The 19,328-nt window shown below is 40.5% G+C and overlaps 1 protein-coding gene across 1 annotated transcript in view; it reads right to left on the reverse strand.

Moving 5' to 3' along the window:
• TP53BP1 (tumor protein p53 binding protein 1) overlaps nt 1-19,328 on the reverse strand; it is a 53,516-nt gene that overhangs the window by 32,417 nt on the left and 1,771 nt on the right. The window contains exons 2-10 of the mRNA XM_018566463.1: nt 17,277-17,455; nt 16,455-16,545; nt 13,183-13,253; nt 9,843-9,933; nt 8,619-8,756; nt 6,887-6,962; nt 5,782-5,954; nt 1,200-1,262; nt 445-548 (exon numbers count right to left, since the gene is read on the reverse strand). Coding sequence (XP_018421965.1) covers nt 445-548; nt 1,200-1,262; nt 5,782-5,954; nt 6,887-6,962; nt 8,619-8,756; nt 9,843-9,933; nt 13,183-13,253; nt 16,455-16,545; nt 17,277-17,455 — 986 coding nt within the window. The remainder of the gene's footprint in view (nt 1-444; nt 549-1,199; nt 1,263-5,781; nt 5,955-6,886; nt 6,963-8,618; nt 8,757-9,842; nt 9,934-13,182; nt 13,254-16,454; nt 16,546-17,276; nt 17,456-19,328) is intronic.

Raw genomic sequence — 19,328 nt, forward strand, 5'->3', positions numbered from 1 at the left:
AAAGGAGGTAAAAAAAAACAGCAACAAAAAAAACCACACCATTCTGATTCCCAGTATTTTGAGGCAGTAGAAAAAAAAAATAAGATATCCTAATTCACAGGAGTTGTGAAGTTAAACTGGACCCTAGTTTACTGTGCAGAAGGATAGAAGAACATGTCCTTCTGCTATTCTCCTTCGTGTCCATCCTCCTTAGGGTAGAGCCAATACCACTGTGATCTCATGTTTCCGTCAATGATCATCCAATGAAATATAATTTCAGCAGAGGTGCAGTTATGCTTTAATTGTACAGAAGCGTTCAGCTATTCAAATGCTACCACATCATGTTATACAACAGAACATAAGCACACAATACAAGAAACTTACATGAGAGAACTCTGGCTGTGATGGTACAACAAATGACCCTGGCACAAATGTTGGAGCACTTTGGCAAACTGGAGTGGATACTTGAGGTACATGGACAAAGGGGCAACTCTTGGAACCTGCCTCTTCCTGTGGCTGTCCCGCTACCTTTGTCTTATCTGAGGATACTGCAATTTCCATGTCTTCAACTAAAAAATAAATATGCACACACATGGTAAAATATACATTAGAAGTCCACAAAATATGAGGAAAGTCACTCTATAAACTACTCTTTATATATTTAAACAAGCCGATCTGAATGAAGCCCGCAAGGTAGAAAGCTAGTTCTAAGTTTGTTTTCTAGCCATGACTGAAGCCATTCCTGGAGATCATGGAGGCACTCCTAAACTACTGGGAAAATACAGTCTATCCAATGTACTGCCCAGGGATTCCACTTTTTTTTCGCAGCTGGTCCATAGAGACTTTCTAACTCAAACCATGTCAACTGCCTCTAAACCTCATTTCTACCACTGCACTGAGAGAGCCTCCTTCTTTAAGTCATTACTTGCAACTCAAGACCACTGATGAGGAGGGGGGCAAGGAGCAGACACTGCAAGCATTACTCAACGCAGATCAATAGAACTTCTACAAGATCTTATTAACTGATCCAAGCCATTTAGTGAGCAATACCTGGTGCACCGTTTCTTGCGTTGGAAGAAAAACCACACAAATTCTAACAAGGCAAATTTTACAATAAGGAAGACCCTGCACGTTGGAATAAAAACTGATCTGAAATTAAGTTTTGTACATTGATATGTAAATAGACAACAAGGCAACATTATGAATCAACAGATGATTACCTTCTCCTTCATGCTGCTCTGTGGGGGAGCTGGGAACAATGATGGGAGTAGGTTGGATATCATCTGGGGAGGGAGAAGCAAGGTCTAAGGGAACTCTACAGAAGGAAAGAAAAAACACACACACTAGTTACCCGGAGTGCATATCTCATAAATGACCCACTTGGGAGCTAGCACACGCACTGAACCAACTAATAACTGCTTAGTACATAAAATATATGCCAGGTAGACAATGGCATTTCCAAGTATTTCATATACACCAAGCATCCATTACATTATAGACACTGACAGGTGAAGTGAATAACATTGATTATCTCGTTACAATGGCACCCGGAAGTGGGTGGGATATTTTAGGCAGTAAGCGAACATTTTGTCCCTGAAGTTGACGTGTTAAAAGCAGAAAAAATGGGCAAGGATTTGAGTGAATCTGACAAGGGCCAAATTGTGTTGGTTAGACAACTGGGTCAGAGCAACTCCAAAACTGCAGCTCTTATTGGATGTTCCTGGTCTGCAGTTATCAGGACCTACCAAAAATGGTCCAAGGAAGGAAAACCGATGAACCAGCAACAGGGTCATAGAAGACCAAGGCTCACTGATGCACATGTAGAGAAAAGTCTGGCCCATGAAGTCAGATCCAGTAGAAGAGCTATAGTAGTTAAAATTGCTGAAAAAGTTAATCGCTGGTTTCGATAGAAAGGTGTCTGAACACACACTGCATCACAATTTGTAGCGTGTGGGGCTGCGTAGTCACAGCCAAGTAAGGTTGCCCTTGCTGACCCATGTCCACTGCCAAAAAAGCCTACAATGGGCACATGAGCATCAGAACTGGACCACAGAGTAATGGAAATAGGTGGCCTGTTCTGATGAAGCACATTATGTAGATGGCCAGGTGCATGCGTTTCACTTACCTGGGGAAGAGATGGCACCAGGATGCACTGGGGGAAGAAGGCAAGTGGGCGGAGGTAGTGTGCTGCTTTGGGCAATGTTCTGCTGGGAAGACTTGGATCGTGCCATTCATATGAATGTTATTTTGACACGTACCACCTACCTAAAACATTGTTGCTGACCAAGTACACCCCCTTCATGGAAACAGTATTACCTGATGGCAGTGGCCTCTTTTAGCAGGATAATGCGCACTGCCACACTGCAAAAGTGATTCAAGAATGGTTTGAGGAACACAATGAGTCCAATCCATGAAGACCCCACCTCGCAACTTACAGGACTTAAAAGGACCTAAGCATCTGCTACTGATGGCTTGGTGCCAGATAACAAAGCATTCCTTCAGATGTCTAGTGGAGTCTATGCCTCAAGAGTTCAGGGCTGGTTTGTTGGCAAAAAAAGGACCTACTGAATATTAGGCAGATGGTCATAATGTTACGGCTGATTGATATATGCGTTATATATACACACAATATATAACACACACCATATACATCTCACATAAATACTCACTGCTGTTTAGTTCAGCAGAGCGTCACCTCATTCACTAATCTATACAACTGGTCACAATTTTTACTTAGCTTAGTTAATAGGTGAAGCTGTACCATCATCCAATCATCTGCTAGCAAAAATGTTTGTTTTTTTAAATCCTTACATGCAAAAATTGTATTCTTTGCAAAGTGAATTTTCATTTAGCTCTACTTCATTTACTAAAGTGCATGTCAAGGCACAAAAATATAGTAGAATATGCAGTACAACGCTGCAATAGATGTACATTTCCCAGCATAGAGATAGTGAGCGGGTAATGGTGCAGCACCCCCGCCATCATACCCTGTAGAACCTGCCTTCTTCTGCCATTGGGGGTTCCATATATCTCTTGGAATGTTTACTTTTAGAGGCCACGCTTGTTGCTTCCTTCCGTGGATTAAAATCCTTCTGTACTCCCCACCACTGAGGTGCTCCTGTAGTTGTTTTTATGCCACTTCGCATGTGTTAATGTGCCTGACCACATTACCTCCCTCCCGATGAGGTTTTTTGAAAACATTGGATGAACGCGTTGAAAACATTGGATGATTTAATTCCTACATTCCTGGATCACTGCCGTGATATCAAAAATATGTAATAAATTAAATTGTAATCCTTGATAAGAGATAGTGTCTGTGTAACAAATGGTTTAGGGGAGGTTCTTGTTCACAGGGAGGTTTTTAAATAAGCACTTCATAAAATGGATATTGCTCCATGATAATGTATGGTTCTGTATTTGGTGCCTAAAAAACCCCAGTAGGCTTGTAGGGGCCCTGTTCAAGAATTTGTATTTAAAGTTAGGGGTGCGGTACCTTATTCACCTTCCAGCCCGATACAGTTTAGCACAATTCCCAATGTTATATCATTTAAAAAGACCTTGCAAGTACAGAAAATACCTGTTTCTTTGCCAGAAGTGCAATTCACTCTAAATTTCCTATTGTGCGCTGACAATACAAATTATTTGACTAGGTGATGTCAGCCCTTGCCAGTTTTCTCTGGTTAAACTGCTCAACCCTGTCCACTGTCTTCATCGCCAAAGCTTAGGCACCAATTGATTCTTAGTCCAGGTTTTTATAAAACAGATATAACAAACAGAACAAAAGGGAGCAAATAAAGTTAATTGTTAATGTTCACATACACTTTAAGTTATGTTTTCAAAATTCACTGTGCAAAGTGAACATGCTCTACTCATTAAATTAATCAACCCAACAGTGTCTACATAACGGTATTTCTGTAGAAGGCTCTCAGCAGGTGTGGAGACGATCTTGGTTACATTAGGACTGACAAGTACATCTGCAAAACAAGAGGTTTAAATAGTTTCTAATGCAGACCCAAACCCTAAAAATGATTAAGCGATTTATTAGGCCTGATGTGCGGTAACCTGAAAACACCAAAGAGTTTGGTGTAATATTTTGCATACGTCAGTGCCAAGTTCACTTTAATTCCCAGTGCCACCTCCATGTGTTGGCAGAGGGAAACACATACACAGATTCACCTAACACAGTAAGGCTAGCCAAACAAAACTTGATAACAGAGCAACGTTAGACAATTCGCAAAAAAAGAAAAAAAAAAAGTCAGTAAAAGCAAGCATCAAACCATTGAGGGATGGATGCCTTTTTATACAGAGGTGCATACACAAAAAAATTAAAATTTAGCCAAACAACTCATAATAATAATGAACTGATAAACATAAGGAAAAACAAAATTACATAAAATGTTAGTAGTTAAACACAGGCAGTCCCCGGGTTACGAACAAGATCAGTTCTGTAGCTTTGTTCTTAAGTTGAATTTGTATGCAAGTTGGAACAGGTTCATTTTTTGAGTGTAACTCCAGCCCAAAAAAAATTTTGTTTTGCTTTAGATAGCATAGGTAAGGGTTAACCCCCTGTAATGTTTGTTTTGCTGTGTGTGCCCCTGTTCAGAAGATTTCACCTCACTTTCCGTCCCTGTGATAATTGGATTTTGAAAATTTTGGGTTGTCGTGGAAACAAGGATATGTGATAAAGCTTCAGTGGAGACACCTTTTTCCCCCATAACTTTTACAGGAGTGAATTTCCCTTCCTAGGGGTAGGTTTCCTCTCACTTCCTGTTGTCTCAAGGACACATCTAATCTCAATCTAATGAGGATACAGACAGCAGTACAAAACCTCACAGTGACCCGGAAGAGGCACCCCTTTTCTTCATGTCTAAAAAGAACTAACTCCCTCTAATGTACTACAGTACTATGAACCAGACCCAAAAAGGCAGGCACTCCACATCGGCACGAGCACGGTAGCATTACAACTACCCCTGCTGTAAAGTAATAACCGCCTACAGTAAGTAGGAGTTGTATGTAAGTAGGATGTATGTAACTCGGAGACTGCCGGTACAGCATATACATTGTCCTTTGATTCTGTAATTTAGAGATCAAGCTAAATACAATTTAGAGAACTCTTCAATAATGTGATTTATCATTTAAAATGCTTATCCAGCTTTTCAAGTGTAATGCAGCACCCAACTACTAGGGGATGCCCCAAATAATCGTTTAATGACTTCATGAATACGGAACATTTTAGTGTCATCGTGGACAAACGTCCATTGTTTAGGGTGCCCTGTCTTGTCTGTTGGGGAGGATATATCACCCCTGACCCTGCATGCTGTCCACTCTGGTTGAGTCACTCTTTGTTGTGCGATATTGCAAGCCTTTTATGTTACAGACAACTATGCTACTTAATGTACTCCTACTATATTTAGGGGCCTCTGCTTTGAGTGAGCATGTTTATCTTTAATGCACTTTTGTGGATATGGTCTGACATGTCGTCTTCTCTCATTCTTACTTTTTCTTAGTATCTGTTGTTTCCCTCTACTCTGTGCCCTTCTTCCTTTTCTACCTTTTTCTCTATTTGTTTTGTTCCAGGTTTAGTCTTATAGGCTGTATATTTATGCATGTTCATTGCTTTGTTCATTCTTTCTGCCGTGATACATGTCACTTTGAACCTTCATTTTTCTATTTCTGTTGTATTTTAAGAAAAAAAAAAAAAAAAGAAAAAATGTATAGATTAGAGACACCACATTTAGCCAACATGTTATTTAACAATGAACCTATTACTGTTTATTACAATACAAGAATCACATGAATTACCAGCTTGTCCAAATAGATCTTCTTGACTGGAGGCGAGATCTGAGGCTTCCATCTCTTCTTCATCAGGCTTCGAGTGTAATGGCTCTACTACAGTGGATTCTTTTAGCTGGTCCTCTTGAGCAGTGTATGTGTTGTTCTCACCAGACGCTTTTCCAGTTCCACGTTCCTGATTTCTAAAAGAAAAGTAAGATTGTAGCGATACCACTCACAGGGATATAAAAGCCTTAGAAAGAAAAAACACATACAAATAAATCTATGCAAAAAAATAGTTAATGAAACATGTCACTAGGTAGATAGGTGGAGTGAATTAATAATATGGGCAAACCCAGCAGCTGGGCGTATGTAAAGGTCTCCAATTCCAGCACAAATGGATAGAATATGAAAATATTTAAAAACAGATCTACTTTAAAGGGTCATTCTTCCTAAAACCATTGTTTCCGTTAGCAGGATGCCAAGGAATAACAAAATGATGGTCTTCTAACATTTACATATGTAAAGTTTTTGCTTTTGGCTAAGTTTGATTTGGCAGCACCAGAAGTATTACAACACAATCATCTGGCACATCTTTTATTCCATGTGTTACATACATGTTTAACACTCTACAAATGTATTTAACACCTGAAAAGGGAATAGTCTCCAATTCAGAACCTCAAAAGTAAATCCAAGCTCAACACCCAGTAATACATCCAATCTTCCCCCTTAAGCTATTGAGGCCTGTAAACAACAAAATATGAATAAAGGCGTCAAGAGTTTATATTGTATTACAAACAAACCATTCTAAAGAAAAAAAAATATGTACAAAACAACTACGCATTCTTTTTACAAGTATTCGGTAAAAGGGGATTTTGTCAACACAGACCATAGTGTGCTGTCCACAATGGCACAGAATATCAAGCAATATTGGAAAAGGTATAAAATGAGAAAACCAGGAGGCAGAGAATGTTAGAAAAATTCCTCATTGACTTGAATGGGAAATATTTACCGTTTTTACTACTAAGAGGAGCAGCAGGCAACAAGAAAACAAAGAGTCTCCAGCTTTTGTATTATTAGAAATAGTATCATGCTGTCCAGTAACACGTCATGTCTAGAAGTTAATAAATATTACCGTTTAGGATCTTCTTCCCGATTTTGAATTGTAACATTCTCTTTTTCATATGTTTCAGCACCAACATTATCAGGTTCTGTAGTAGATAAGTAACACATCATGGAATCTTAGTAGAGGTGAAAGTAGTTTGAAAATTAACATACAAACAACAGGACTTCACCTAACATTGGATCTCAGCTAAATATACATCCAACACTAGAAAAATCTGCACACATTAATAATATGTGCATTGTTGTATGACCCAGTTGCATTTAACATTTTTGCAAATCCATTTCATTTTACAGGGTCTTCTTTCAGGAAATATAGAATTCTGGGTGAGTTTGAGGTAATTCTCAGACCTACAAACATGTTTGCAAGACAAAACAAAAAAACAACAACAAAAAAAGAAACAGCAGGTTGCCAGTTGCATAGGTCTTCCTACATGTGGCAAGCATTGAAGAGAGCCTAAAGCAGCATTTTCTCCATAAAAACGATTTTAGCCCTTCCATTACTCAATATTGTGCATGCTGGCAAGAGAATTGGAACAGATTTGTGTTCCACCATACACACCCCTATGTTCTAGCAGCAATATGTCATGATTCTACTGTAGGGGATAATTCTGTAAAATTCTGTACTACTTTGGCCGCCATTTTTGTCACAAGATCCACCTTAATAACTTAAAGTGTATTTCCACTTTTGTAGCCAAATTGGGATAACACTTATTTTTCAGTATGCGGTGTGATACTGCAAAAGTGCAAATAGACTTTAAGGCTGAACTCCAGCTTTCTCTGTATTGAAAATGCCTTGCATGATTTGACTGCAGATTTTGACAGGGCTATTCACAAAAGGGTGAAGAGTTTGGAGAAGACAGGAGAAGTGAACAATCTAGGACAACATAGCTGAACTTGTACGTGAGCTGAATTGGAATTTTTTTCCAAATCGGCAATTTTGTCCAAGTTGTTCACTTCTCCTGCCTTCTCCAAACTCATCACCCTTTAGCGAATAACCCTGTGAGTTATTCTACCAAGATGACCGCCTCCACACAGAGACACAGTACAGGAAAAGGCAAGGTAAGTCAGCCTACAGGCAATACTGCTGACAAGTCCCTTGCCCTATGCTTGCCCTTTCGCATGAAACATGCAGAGCCGTAGCTAGCTCCTTTTGTGTCCGAGGCAAGAACAGAAAATTGCCCCCTTCCCCAACAGACGTGTTATTTCTTTTTATTATTATTTTTTTCTTTTTACTGTTGGGGGGCTTCGGGGAAATATCAGGGGTCTAAACAGATCCCTGCGATTTCCCTTTTGAAATAGAAAAAGAGATTGAGGACACAGAGTCCCCCTGTCCATACAGGCGGGGGAGAGCAGCGGGATCCGAGGAGAAACTGGAGCTTGTGCCGCTCCTCTTCTCCCTGCCCCCGGCCCTGGCTATGCCCCCTCTTAGCTGCACCTGAGGCGGGTGCCTCACTCGACCCATGGTAGCTACAGCCCTGGAAACATATAGCGTACAGGTCCTCTTTAAAATATGACTGTCCTATAGGTTGCTCACAAATTCTTACTGCATACATGCGAAGCATAGAAACAAGAAAGTTTGCCGGATATAGAGGAAAGCATTCATCACAGGGCATTGCTTTTGAGGCACTGGATATTTGACCGCTTTAATTTGGGTAAGATTATTGTGCTCCAAGTTATGCTTTAATGCTCCAAGATAAAAAGGCAGGCCTAAGTATGAGGGGAAAAAAAGAAATGTAAAATACCTTCTTGGATACATTCAAGCGTCTGAGGTTTAATGTGTGGTATGCTCTTTTCCTCATCATCTCTCGAGTGCTGGCTATCTATATCCTGGCTCTGTGATAGCTCCAGTGCCCCAAATGCTAGCTGAGATGTCCCAGAATCTAAAAGGAAAATAAAGCAGATATCAGTTAGATACACAAGTTTTCATCTACCTTCCTCAGGTCAGCACTTGAAAGAGCTACCTTCAGCTACAATTGTGTATGAGTCTTTTCCTGCTATGTAAATCTGATATCCTGCAATATTCATCTGGCTCTGTCAGTATGGATGTGCACCACTAGTTAACCGTTATTTTTCAAATCTTTCCACACATTCTCAATGTTTATTTGAATACTTTATTTTTACTGTGAATATGAATCAATATGAATCTGTAGAGAAAAAGTGTAATTGTTTTTGTATTCAACCTCTGTCATCGGACATAAGCAAAGTTGATAGCAAAATATCTGCTGGTAGGCAGTGCCCACTGTCAAGGACAGCTACAGGAGTAGAAATTACGGTAGCTTGAGATAAGGGACAGCTACAAGTGATGGGCATACTGTTCTGCGTCCCTGAAACTAGCCAATCAGAACACAGGAACCCTCAGTGTTCCTGACATTTGGCACAAAAGCAGAGAACTTGAGATAAGAATATGATACCAAAAATAGCTTAATGTGTGTTGCGCAGAACAGGATTTTTGTACACACCATAAAATTATTTTCTTGGAGTGCTTTGAGGGATGCACAGTCATTATTGTCTTGAATTGTATTGCAAAGCGCTGCGCACACTGTTGGCGCTATACAAATCCTGTACAATAATAATAGTAATTCTTCAACTTCAGATTATATATACTACAACCTACAGGAGGATTGGACACTGGCTAACAAAAAAACTGCAGCCAAGGATAGCCCCTCCAACTACCAGCATATGCCCCAAGCAGCACTGTAGCAAGCAGTACTGAGAGGATGATCATAAAACACAAGGGGTGGGATCCATGTTCCTCTATGGACTCCAAGAAAAATATTTTATGGGGAGTGCAAAATCTGATTTTCTATCTCATCTATTGAGGGACACACGGTGTTATCCATCATCGAGATGTGCAAAAGCAATCCAACTGAGGAGTACGAACACAGCAGACAATGTTAACAGAACTAAGAAAACAACAGAAAATGGAGGACTGCCTGCACCTCAAAGAGCCACCAGTAGGACCTTACGTCCGAAGCTGGAATCAGATGATGCCTCAATATCCACCTGGTAGAACTTAGAGAACGTGTAAATACAGGACAAGGTGGCAGCCTTGCAAATCTGGGAAAATGTTGCATGATGCCAAAAAGCCCAGCACACACAGATCTAGTACACCTTAAAAGTAAAAGGGTGGAACCCATTTCTTCAGCCCATAAGCTTGGATAATGGTCTAAGCCTTCTAGAAATGGTGGCATAAGAAGATGGTGGACCCTTACTGGGACTATGGAATGACAAAAAGATAAATCAGTCTTTCTGAAAGAAGCAGTGGCTGAGAAATAGACTCTCACAGCCTAAACTACATCCAGGCAATGAAGGGAAAATTCCTTTGGGTGAACTGAAGTCAGACAGAGAGAAGGAAGAATGATGTCTTGATTGAGGTTAATGGCAGAAAGTACCTTAGGCAAGACGCCATCTTGTCCCTATGCAAAATCAGAAAGGGTTCCTTCAGGACAGTGTAGCCAGTTCAGACACTGACATCACAGAGGAGATAGCTACAAGGAATACCACCTTGTGTAAGAATATCACTAATGGATTCAAATGGAGGTTTCTGAAGTCCAGAGGGAACCAGGTTTAAATGCCATGGAGTCACAGGGCAATGAACAGTGGTAGGTATAGGAAGACTCCCAATCAAAAGGCCTTAAAGCAAGGAATCAGAAGCCAATGGTCTCTGAAACAAGATAAAAAGGAGCAGAAACATAACATTTACTGTCCAAACTCACACCATGCCCGATTACATACTTTGTGGGAAGAAAATGATCCATTTACCTGGAGACAAACCTGTCCAGTTTTTTGTTGGCCCTGGAGACAGGAGGTCCACATCCAGTGTCCACCACCTGTGACACAGGTCCTGGAACACCCCTGGGTGTAGGGACCACTTCTATGGTCCAGACATTACCGGCTAAGGAAGTCCGCCTGCCAATTGTCTATGCTTCCGACGATGAGACTCCTCTGATGAATAAGTCCCATTTATCAATAGGATGCCCAGGACTCCTCCCCAGCCAAAAGAGGCTGACATCCATCGTAAGGAACCTCCAGAAGATGGGAAGGAAGAACTTCCGATTCCAGAGCCACCAGGCCAGTTGCAACCTGGTCCTCTGTAACAGCTGAATTGGTTTGTCCAAGGACTAGACTGACTTGTCCCTCAGTGAAAGATTGTTGCGTTGTACAGTGAAATTGGGCAAACGGGACTGCCGGAAGGGAGAGGCTATCATCAGACCCAGAACTCATGGACCGGAATAGTTTGACTCCGAGATCGGATTATCTGAATTTTCTCCAGTGGGAGACGTTCTCTGGCCTGTGGTCTGTCCACAACTAGACCCAGACACTCCAGACAATCAGCCGGTTCAAGCCCTGATTTCTAAAAGGTTTAGAATCCATCTGAACCATTGTAATGTTTGGGTTCTGCAGTCCAACACTTACACCAACGCGTTCTCCTCATGTGTATGGAAGGAAGACCCATGTGGGAAATGAAACAGGAAACTTCCAGCAGTACCTCACAACTATAGCTTCACACTACAACCATTTGTGCCAAATGTTCTACAACCATGGGATTAACCCCAGCAGTGGCAAGATCCCTTTTAACCAGTCAACCAGGGTTTGGCAAAGCAAGGTCACAGCTAAAATGGGATGAAGAGTAAGGCTTGCCAGCAAGACCAGGACTCTAGGGAGGCCTTCCAACCATTTATTGGTTAGGTCCTTAAAGACAGTAGCATCCTCCACTGATATGGTGGTCACTTTGTTAAAAGAAGACCACTTTTTGACAAAGTTCTTTTCAAACAGGTACAAGGCTACTAAGAACTTGGGGAAGGGGAGCAAACATCTTGTCAGGGTGTTATAAGCTCCATGGAGGAAGACCTGGATCAGCAGGAGCACTGGGAAAGACTTTGCCGACTTTGGGGTTATAAAGGACCCAAGACTTGGAAAAGCACTGGTAGAAGCAACAAGCTTATCCTCTAGTTTCAGATTGGTGTGCACCACATCAATAAGAGCCAAAACAGTCTCTTTTAATGTAAAGATAATCGAAGAAAAGATAGAATCAGACAGTCTCAGTGGCTGACGGCAAAGGTGGTGGGCAAATCATATACGGAACCTACATGGGAGGGCAGAGAAGCATGCCAGCAAATAACTGTCAGATTGGGGCCATAAAGTCTTAAATTACTGTAGTAAAAACCACAGCCAAGTGTACAGAGGGGCCAGTCACACCTGATGGACTTAGGGAGAACTCCAAAGATGGGGTGAACTCTAAGAGCAGAGGCCAATATAATTCCATGCTACAGACATTGGCCGCATCAGGTGCACTGTAAGCAGCACTAGAGCTACTAGTAGAGTGTGCGTTTGAGCCGGGGGCACCAGGTACAGCGGGGCTGTCCCTACCGGGTGTAGAGTCAGACATGTGGTGACTGTGTGGCAGTAAGGTAACGTAAGGCTCAAAGTATGAGGCAAGGCCTCAGGCATCCACAAAACCGAAACGAATGTAACAGGTGAGGGCTGGCTGGGGGTGACCTAGGTCACTGTCGGTGATTGAACTTCCTCAGGGCTGTCTGCAACACAGAAGTAGCGGGGAGATGCTTTTGTGATGCTGTATGGTGGAAAATAGAGTGCAGAGCGTGTAGGCATGACACTCCACCCAGCAAATGATATCAGCAATCAAGATTAATCCTTTTTGTTGTGGACATCAGCAAGAATGGGGAAATGTAAAGGCTTCCAGCAATGTATGTACTTAAGGTGGCTTGGGGGTCCCCTCCCCTCTTCAACCTGCTGAATGCGCAGATTACTATGGAAATTCTGTGGATTCCAGGTGCGATCCAGCAGATCCTAACCATGATGCAGGTTTTCAAAAAAATACTTCTCCCCTCTGGTGACAAAATAGACTTTACAGGTAATGTTTGTTCGCAAGGAGGATGCCCACGAGAACAATACCTGAAGCCACCAGCTCAGAGGACCTCAAACCTAGGCAGACCTGATGTTCCCTCACAACCTTATTATATTGCTGATTGGGAAAGAGATTTAGGTAGACAATTAACAGAAGAGGAGGTCCAAAAAGCATTCACAGGACTGGAGTTTGCCTACCCGTTTTGTGGTATACCAGTACTCCTGATGCAGTCTATCACCAAGGCATGAACAAGTTTATCAAATAGAAATAAATTCACGCTTTGCTTCCCTTACATGCAAATGGGAGTGATTTAATGACACATCCAATATTTAATGTTGAAATCACCCATGATTACTTTTGTGAGACTTCTAAAGCTTGTGTTGTAAGTACAAATTATAGATAGCACTGAATAAAACATATTTCTTTTGAAATTGTACCTTCAGCTTCAAGTGAGTGCGTGGAGCAGTCGGCAGCTTCTTCAGCTTCAATACTTTCATCACAGTTGAAACTATTGAATGCGATAAAAAAAGGCAATTATAATACAGACATCATATTCCTAATTAACCCAAATAGTTCAAGTTTAAACAAAACATTATCGGAGCTGTAGGACTATAATTAGGGTTCCGTAAAAATCTGTATTTATTTTCATCAACTTCTATTCATGTACAAAATGTATACTGCATGAAAGTAATTGAAATAAATTCCCAAACAAAAGAAATTAAAAGACTTTTCGGGTACCCACACATGCAATTCTTAAATTAAAATTTTATTTATGTACACAAATAAAAAAATTGAAAAAGTCAAGAAGCCACAAAACGGTAACATTAGTACTTGTGGCTCATAAATGCACTAATATTAAAACCCCAGGTAGCCCACTCTGATTGATACATACTGTATGATGTATTTACATTTTATTTCAAACCAAATGAATATGCTTCGCACTTGACATAACTACTGTGATGAAAATAATTATTTGATCCCCTGCAGACTTTGTAAGTTTGCCCCCTTACAAAGAAATGAAAGGTCTATAATTTTTATCATAGTTGTATTTGAAAATGATAGACCGAATATCAACCAAAAATCCAGAAAAAACACATGATACAAATGTTATAAATTGAGTTGCAGTTTTGGGTCATTGAGAAAGAACCATCCACGACACATCTTCAGTGTTCTGGCTGAGGGAAGGAGGTTCTCATCCAAGATTTTACAATACATGGCCCCGTCCATTGGCCCTTCAATGCGGCAAAGTCGGCCTGCACCTTTAGCAGAGAAACAGCCCCAAAGCATAATGTTTCCACCTTTGTGCTTGACTGTAGGGATGGTGTACTTGAGGTCAATCAGAGGAGGGTTCCTTGGGTGTTAATATTAGTGCATTTATGAGCGAGTACTAATGTTACCATTTTAAGCCTTCTTAACTTTTTAATTTTTATATTTGTGTACATAAAACATTATTTCATTTAAAATACACCTATGATAACAATTATAGATCTTTCATTTCTTTGTAAGTGGGCAAACTTACAAAATCTGCATGGGATCAAATAATTTCCACACTGTATAATGAAATGTCAGAGAAGGCTTACATTTAATTTAAAAATGAATAATAAGTTATTGTTCAATTTTAAATTGTGCATATATTATGTATAATACTTACCTTGCTCTTGTCAACACCCTAGACACTCCTGAGGAAGCTGACTAATTACCGCGAAACGTGTAGAGTACAGCCTTCTCTGAAGACGTTTTCGTTATATGTATGTCAAGTGTGGAGCACATTCATATGGTTTTGACATAAAATATGAATATATCATATGTATCAATCAGAGGGGACTACCTGGGTTGCTAAAATTAGTGGATTTATGAGCCACAAGTACTAACTCTACCATTCTATGCCTTCTTGATTATTTTAATTTTATATTTGTGTATATAAATAAAGAATACAGTTAATTTAAGCATTCCATGTATGGGTACCTGAAAAGTCCGTCAATTTCTTTGCCTGGGTATTTGTAGGTGCTGGATAACGGTTATATTATTAACTCTAAAGCAACCACCTTCCTGACATGACGGAGGTCACATCAAGCATTGATTTGATTTGGATTTCTCTTCTGTTCATTTACTTTCTTTTTGTTAATTGATACAAATAGACTATTAACACTTTTATTTCTGAAAGCATTTTTGCACACCTGCCTAAAACGTTTGCACAGTACTGTGTACTTAGTTTAACCATGTATGTAGGTGCTTGACTGGAGTTCAGCTTTAACTTTGGTTTTAATTTCTGACAAAATCCAGATTACCTGATTGTGTTGGCTGGGCATGGAATCCTTTCAATCACTTGGCTAAGAGCAGCATCCCCTCCTGGTGTGTGAGTTGGTTCCATCGATTCTACCAACATAACAAACAGTATTCAGTCATTCATTTTATTTAAAAATAGCCTAGGTTGTAAGATAAATTGCATGTGTCAGCTCTTAGCCTGGAATCACGCTATTGCTTTGCAATAAGATGCGTTACCGTATATGCAGGCGTATATGACGGGTTTTTAGACCCAAAAACACTGCCCGAAAATCGGGGATCGTCTTATACGCTGGGTATACTTCGGTATACTGTATGTAGCTTTGGCTACATACAGTATACCGAGCTGAGCCAATCACGGGAGGCTTTGTATTGATGAATACAAAAGCATGTATTAATGAATGCAAAGCCTGCCGTGATTGACTCAGCGCTGAGCCAATCACGGCAGGCTTTGTATTAATGAATACAAAGCCTGTTGTGATTGGCTCAACGCGGTATACTGTATGTAGCTGAAGGACGGAAGATGGAGGACGCTGCGGGGATCGTGGACAAGTAAGAGACTGTAATCCCGAGTGTGGCTCGGGGTTACCACTTATGGTATTGAAAATTAACCCTGAGCCACACTCAGGAATACCGCCATGGAGGTTAGTAAGTGCATTTAAACATTATTTTGGGCTATACTCGTCTTATACGACGAGTATAGCCCAAATCCTATATTTTAAACACAAAAAGTAGGGGGTCGTCTTATACGCCGGCAAATACGGTACTTAATATGTGCGTTGGTGCTCTGCTCCAGGCACGTACATTGCATCTCACCACAACACATGGTAATGCACTACCATTTGCTGTTGTGCACTGCATTGTTAAAAATTGTGCGTGCCTTTTGGGTGTGCTTACAGCCCATTCAAATGAATATATTGCCTTAATGCAACACACGAGATAAACACGAAACACCAGGATGGGATGGTGTGAATGGGCCCTCAAATCAAACAAGTTATGTAATACAGTAAAATGGGTATACTAGAAAAGCACAGGAAAAGGAAAGTAAGGTAATTTCCCACAGCAGCACAACTTTTCCCTACTACCTTTCCATTCCCCATGCAAACAATAAGCAAAACAAAACACAGATTTGCATGTGAAGCACAAAACGACACATTATCAACTGTATCCACCATGAGGAGGCAATTGCCAATGTCTGCATCCAGTCAAGGAAGATGTCTTGGGGGCAGGCAGGGAAGAACTGTCATGCTCAGCAAACCTGCTTTTATCCACCTTTTCTAAGTCTGTTTCCTTTAGCACAAATATAATTCATAGGCCTGATTGCAAGTATTTCAGATTTCCATCAAAGATGTGCAGGAAAGTAAGCTTGCTGTTCTCCAGACTGCTAATCAATTCATTCAGACTACTTTAACAAAACGACAGTTACCTTTCTGGTTTTCTTTTGAAAGCTCATTTATTTCCATGTGTTCCTTATCCCCAAAAGAATGCTTATTGCTTGGACAACCTTTTACATACTCCTAGAATAAAGAAGAAAAAAGTCACTCTGAATACATTCCTCAGCCAAAATAAATCTCACATGTAGAGGTACTATAAACAGAAAAACTATGTATTCCAAGACAAGCTTCTTACATCTGCTCTAACCACCTAAATATGGTAGATATACAAATTTATATATATCAGACCAACTCCAAAGAGCTAACCATATGACTTAAAAGAGAAGTATTGGGGGAGTAAAAATATACTTTTTCCAATACTTAGAGCCAGGATGGAACACTGCAGCTGCCACACATTGGCTCTATATTTCGAGAGTGATCATGTAACTGCTGATCGCTCAGCTCATGGCTTCTCAGGCCAGCCTGCTTGCACCATGGAAATGCATGATGCCATGTCATGGCAACACTGAGGAAGCCAGAAGGCACCCCAGGGTTCTGTGGCACCTCAGTCGAGAAGGGTTGCTTTAACCCACTGCAGTGGTGGGTTGAATCATCTTAGAAGAATTCCACAAAATAGTGTCCAACCTCCTCCAGTTGGCCCTGACAGAAACATCACTCTCATATAGCTGGATTCCATATTAATGTGTTTATTCTACAGTGGATGTAGAAAATGTCAGAGATCTTGCCAGCTCTGAGAGATAAGTTAGAATGTGACCCAAATCAATAGCAACAATATTTAACCATATTTTAATTTGTGGGTGTAACTGGAACCTTCAAATCCTAGAATACAATCATACATTTTGTATAACTCATACCAGTACAGGGCTCTCTACATTTGACTGTAGATGCTGAGGAAGCAGTCCAAACCGAGCACGGTCTAGGTCATCTTCTGTCCCCAAACTTTCTGGTTGGGAGTCTTCAACAATGAGACATGGTGTGTCCTGTTGTGAAAAGTCTGAATCCAACTGACTCCTTGTGGGGTCCATCTGCTTCCCTATAAATTGCCAAAACAAAATGGAGTAAATCAAAAACATATGAGGCTGACTGCAAGCATGAAGGACAATAGCAGGAAGACATCTAACAGGAAAAAAGAATGCATGAGGAAACTACTTAAATAACCCTGGAGGCCATAAACATTAACAGGCTGCATCATGCTAATAACTCATAATGGGTTTTGCTTTTCATTTATATATACAGTATACACATATATTAATTGTACTCATTTATGCAACACATAAGCATTCCGTGTTTTACAAAGATAACCATGTATGATATAAAATGTAGCCTGAAGCCCTTTGCACGGTCATGCATTTTACAACCTGTGCGAACAGTCTTCGTATTCAAAAAGATTAAATGTCGCCATCTAGTACAAAAAATGTATTACATGCTGCAAGTTTGTCCTTTTTCCAGTTGGCTGCCAAGTATATTTATTGTGCACCAACAAGCCACCAAATTTCACTAAACTGAAAAAGCTGCCTTGTTGACATACTACAGGGAAATTTTCCACACGTGCACAATAATGCCATAGGTGGACAAATTAATATGGGAATTCAAGGGCTAGTCTGTGCAATCCTGGAATCAGCAAGAACACACAGTGCTCTTCACTTTTTATATTATATAGAAACAAAAAAAGAGAAAACACTACCAGTCTGTGCTGTCTCTGTGCAATCCTCACCTAAGCATTACCTACGTGGATTTTTTTTTGTTTGTTTGCATGAACTTCCTTTGTAAACCATGTATATTAGAGGTGCACCAAAATGAACATTTGTAAACCATGTATATTAGAGGTGCACCAAAATGAACATTTCAAAAACGAAAATGTCAGACCGAATCTGAAAATGTTTTTTTTTTAACTTTTTCTTTTAATATTTTTTTTTTATAAACGTTTTCATTTTTTTTATATTTTACTTATTAATTTTTATTAAATATTTCAGCTTTTTACTTTACTTTTAGGGGCTTCGGGAAATATTAGAGGTCTAAACAGACCCCTGATATTTCCCTTTTAAAATAGAAAAATAGATTGAGAACACAGAGTCCTCAATCTCTTTTTCTGCAGCCCGTGTTATAAATGAACAGGAATCCTCTATGCTGAGTGTTCCTGTTCATTCAATACTTTGGACATTTTGTGTTTACCGTGTACACAATCATGAATGAGCAGAAGGTGATGTAGATCACTTCCCATTCATTCATTTTTGGGGACACAGTAAACATACCATGCCCTCAATTATTTACAAACACTCAGCGATCACTGAGTGCTTGTAACACTCTCTTTCCTGTGTCAGTGAGCGAGAGGAGCTCAGCCTCCTGTGACAGCGCTGGCTGTTTCTGCCCACACACCGCTCTGCCGATCTGTGACAGGAGGCTGAACAGTGGGGAGGAGAAACGCCGGCCACTCACAGCGCTCTCCTCCCACAGTGCTCGGCTGCCTGTGACAGTTTCTCTCCTACCCACTGGGACACAGAGCAGCGCCCAGCGGGGAGGAGAGCAAGAACGGATGCACCACTATATTGGCCAGAAAATGCCAATTTCAGCCGCCGATATATCGGTGCATCCCTAAAGTATATATTTCCCTAATTCAAATATAACCAATGCTGCCAAATTACCCTTTTATCTGGAAGCAGGTATGGAGATGTTCTCTGTAATCTGTAGAATTTGCTGTAGCTTTACAAATCAATATGCAATTTAAAAAAAACATGCTTTAAAATTTAAAGTAGCCACCGATCCAAACTCACTCCCGTGATGGACTGCAATCTCAATACAAATTACTAAACTAAACGTGAGATTGTAGTCCGTCACAGGAGTGAGTTTGGATCGGTGGCTACTTTATATTACACACAGGGACCGTAGGGAACAATAGTAGCCACCCT

The sequence above is a fragment of the Nanorana parkeri genome, unplaced genomic scaffold (genome assembly GCF_000935625.1).
Source record: "Nanorana parkeri isolate BGI_ZX_2015 unplaced genomic scaffold, ASM93562v1 scaffold951, whole genome shotgun sequence".
Lineage (NCBI taxonomy): Eukaryota > Metazoa > Chordata > Amphibia > Anura > Dicroglossidae > Nanorana > Nanorana parkeri.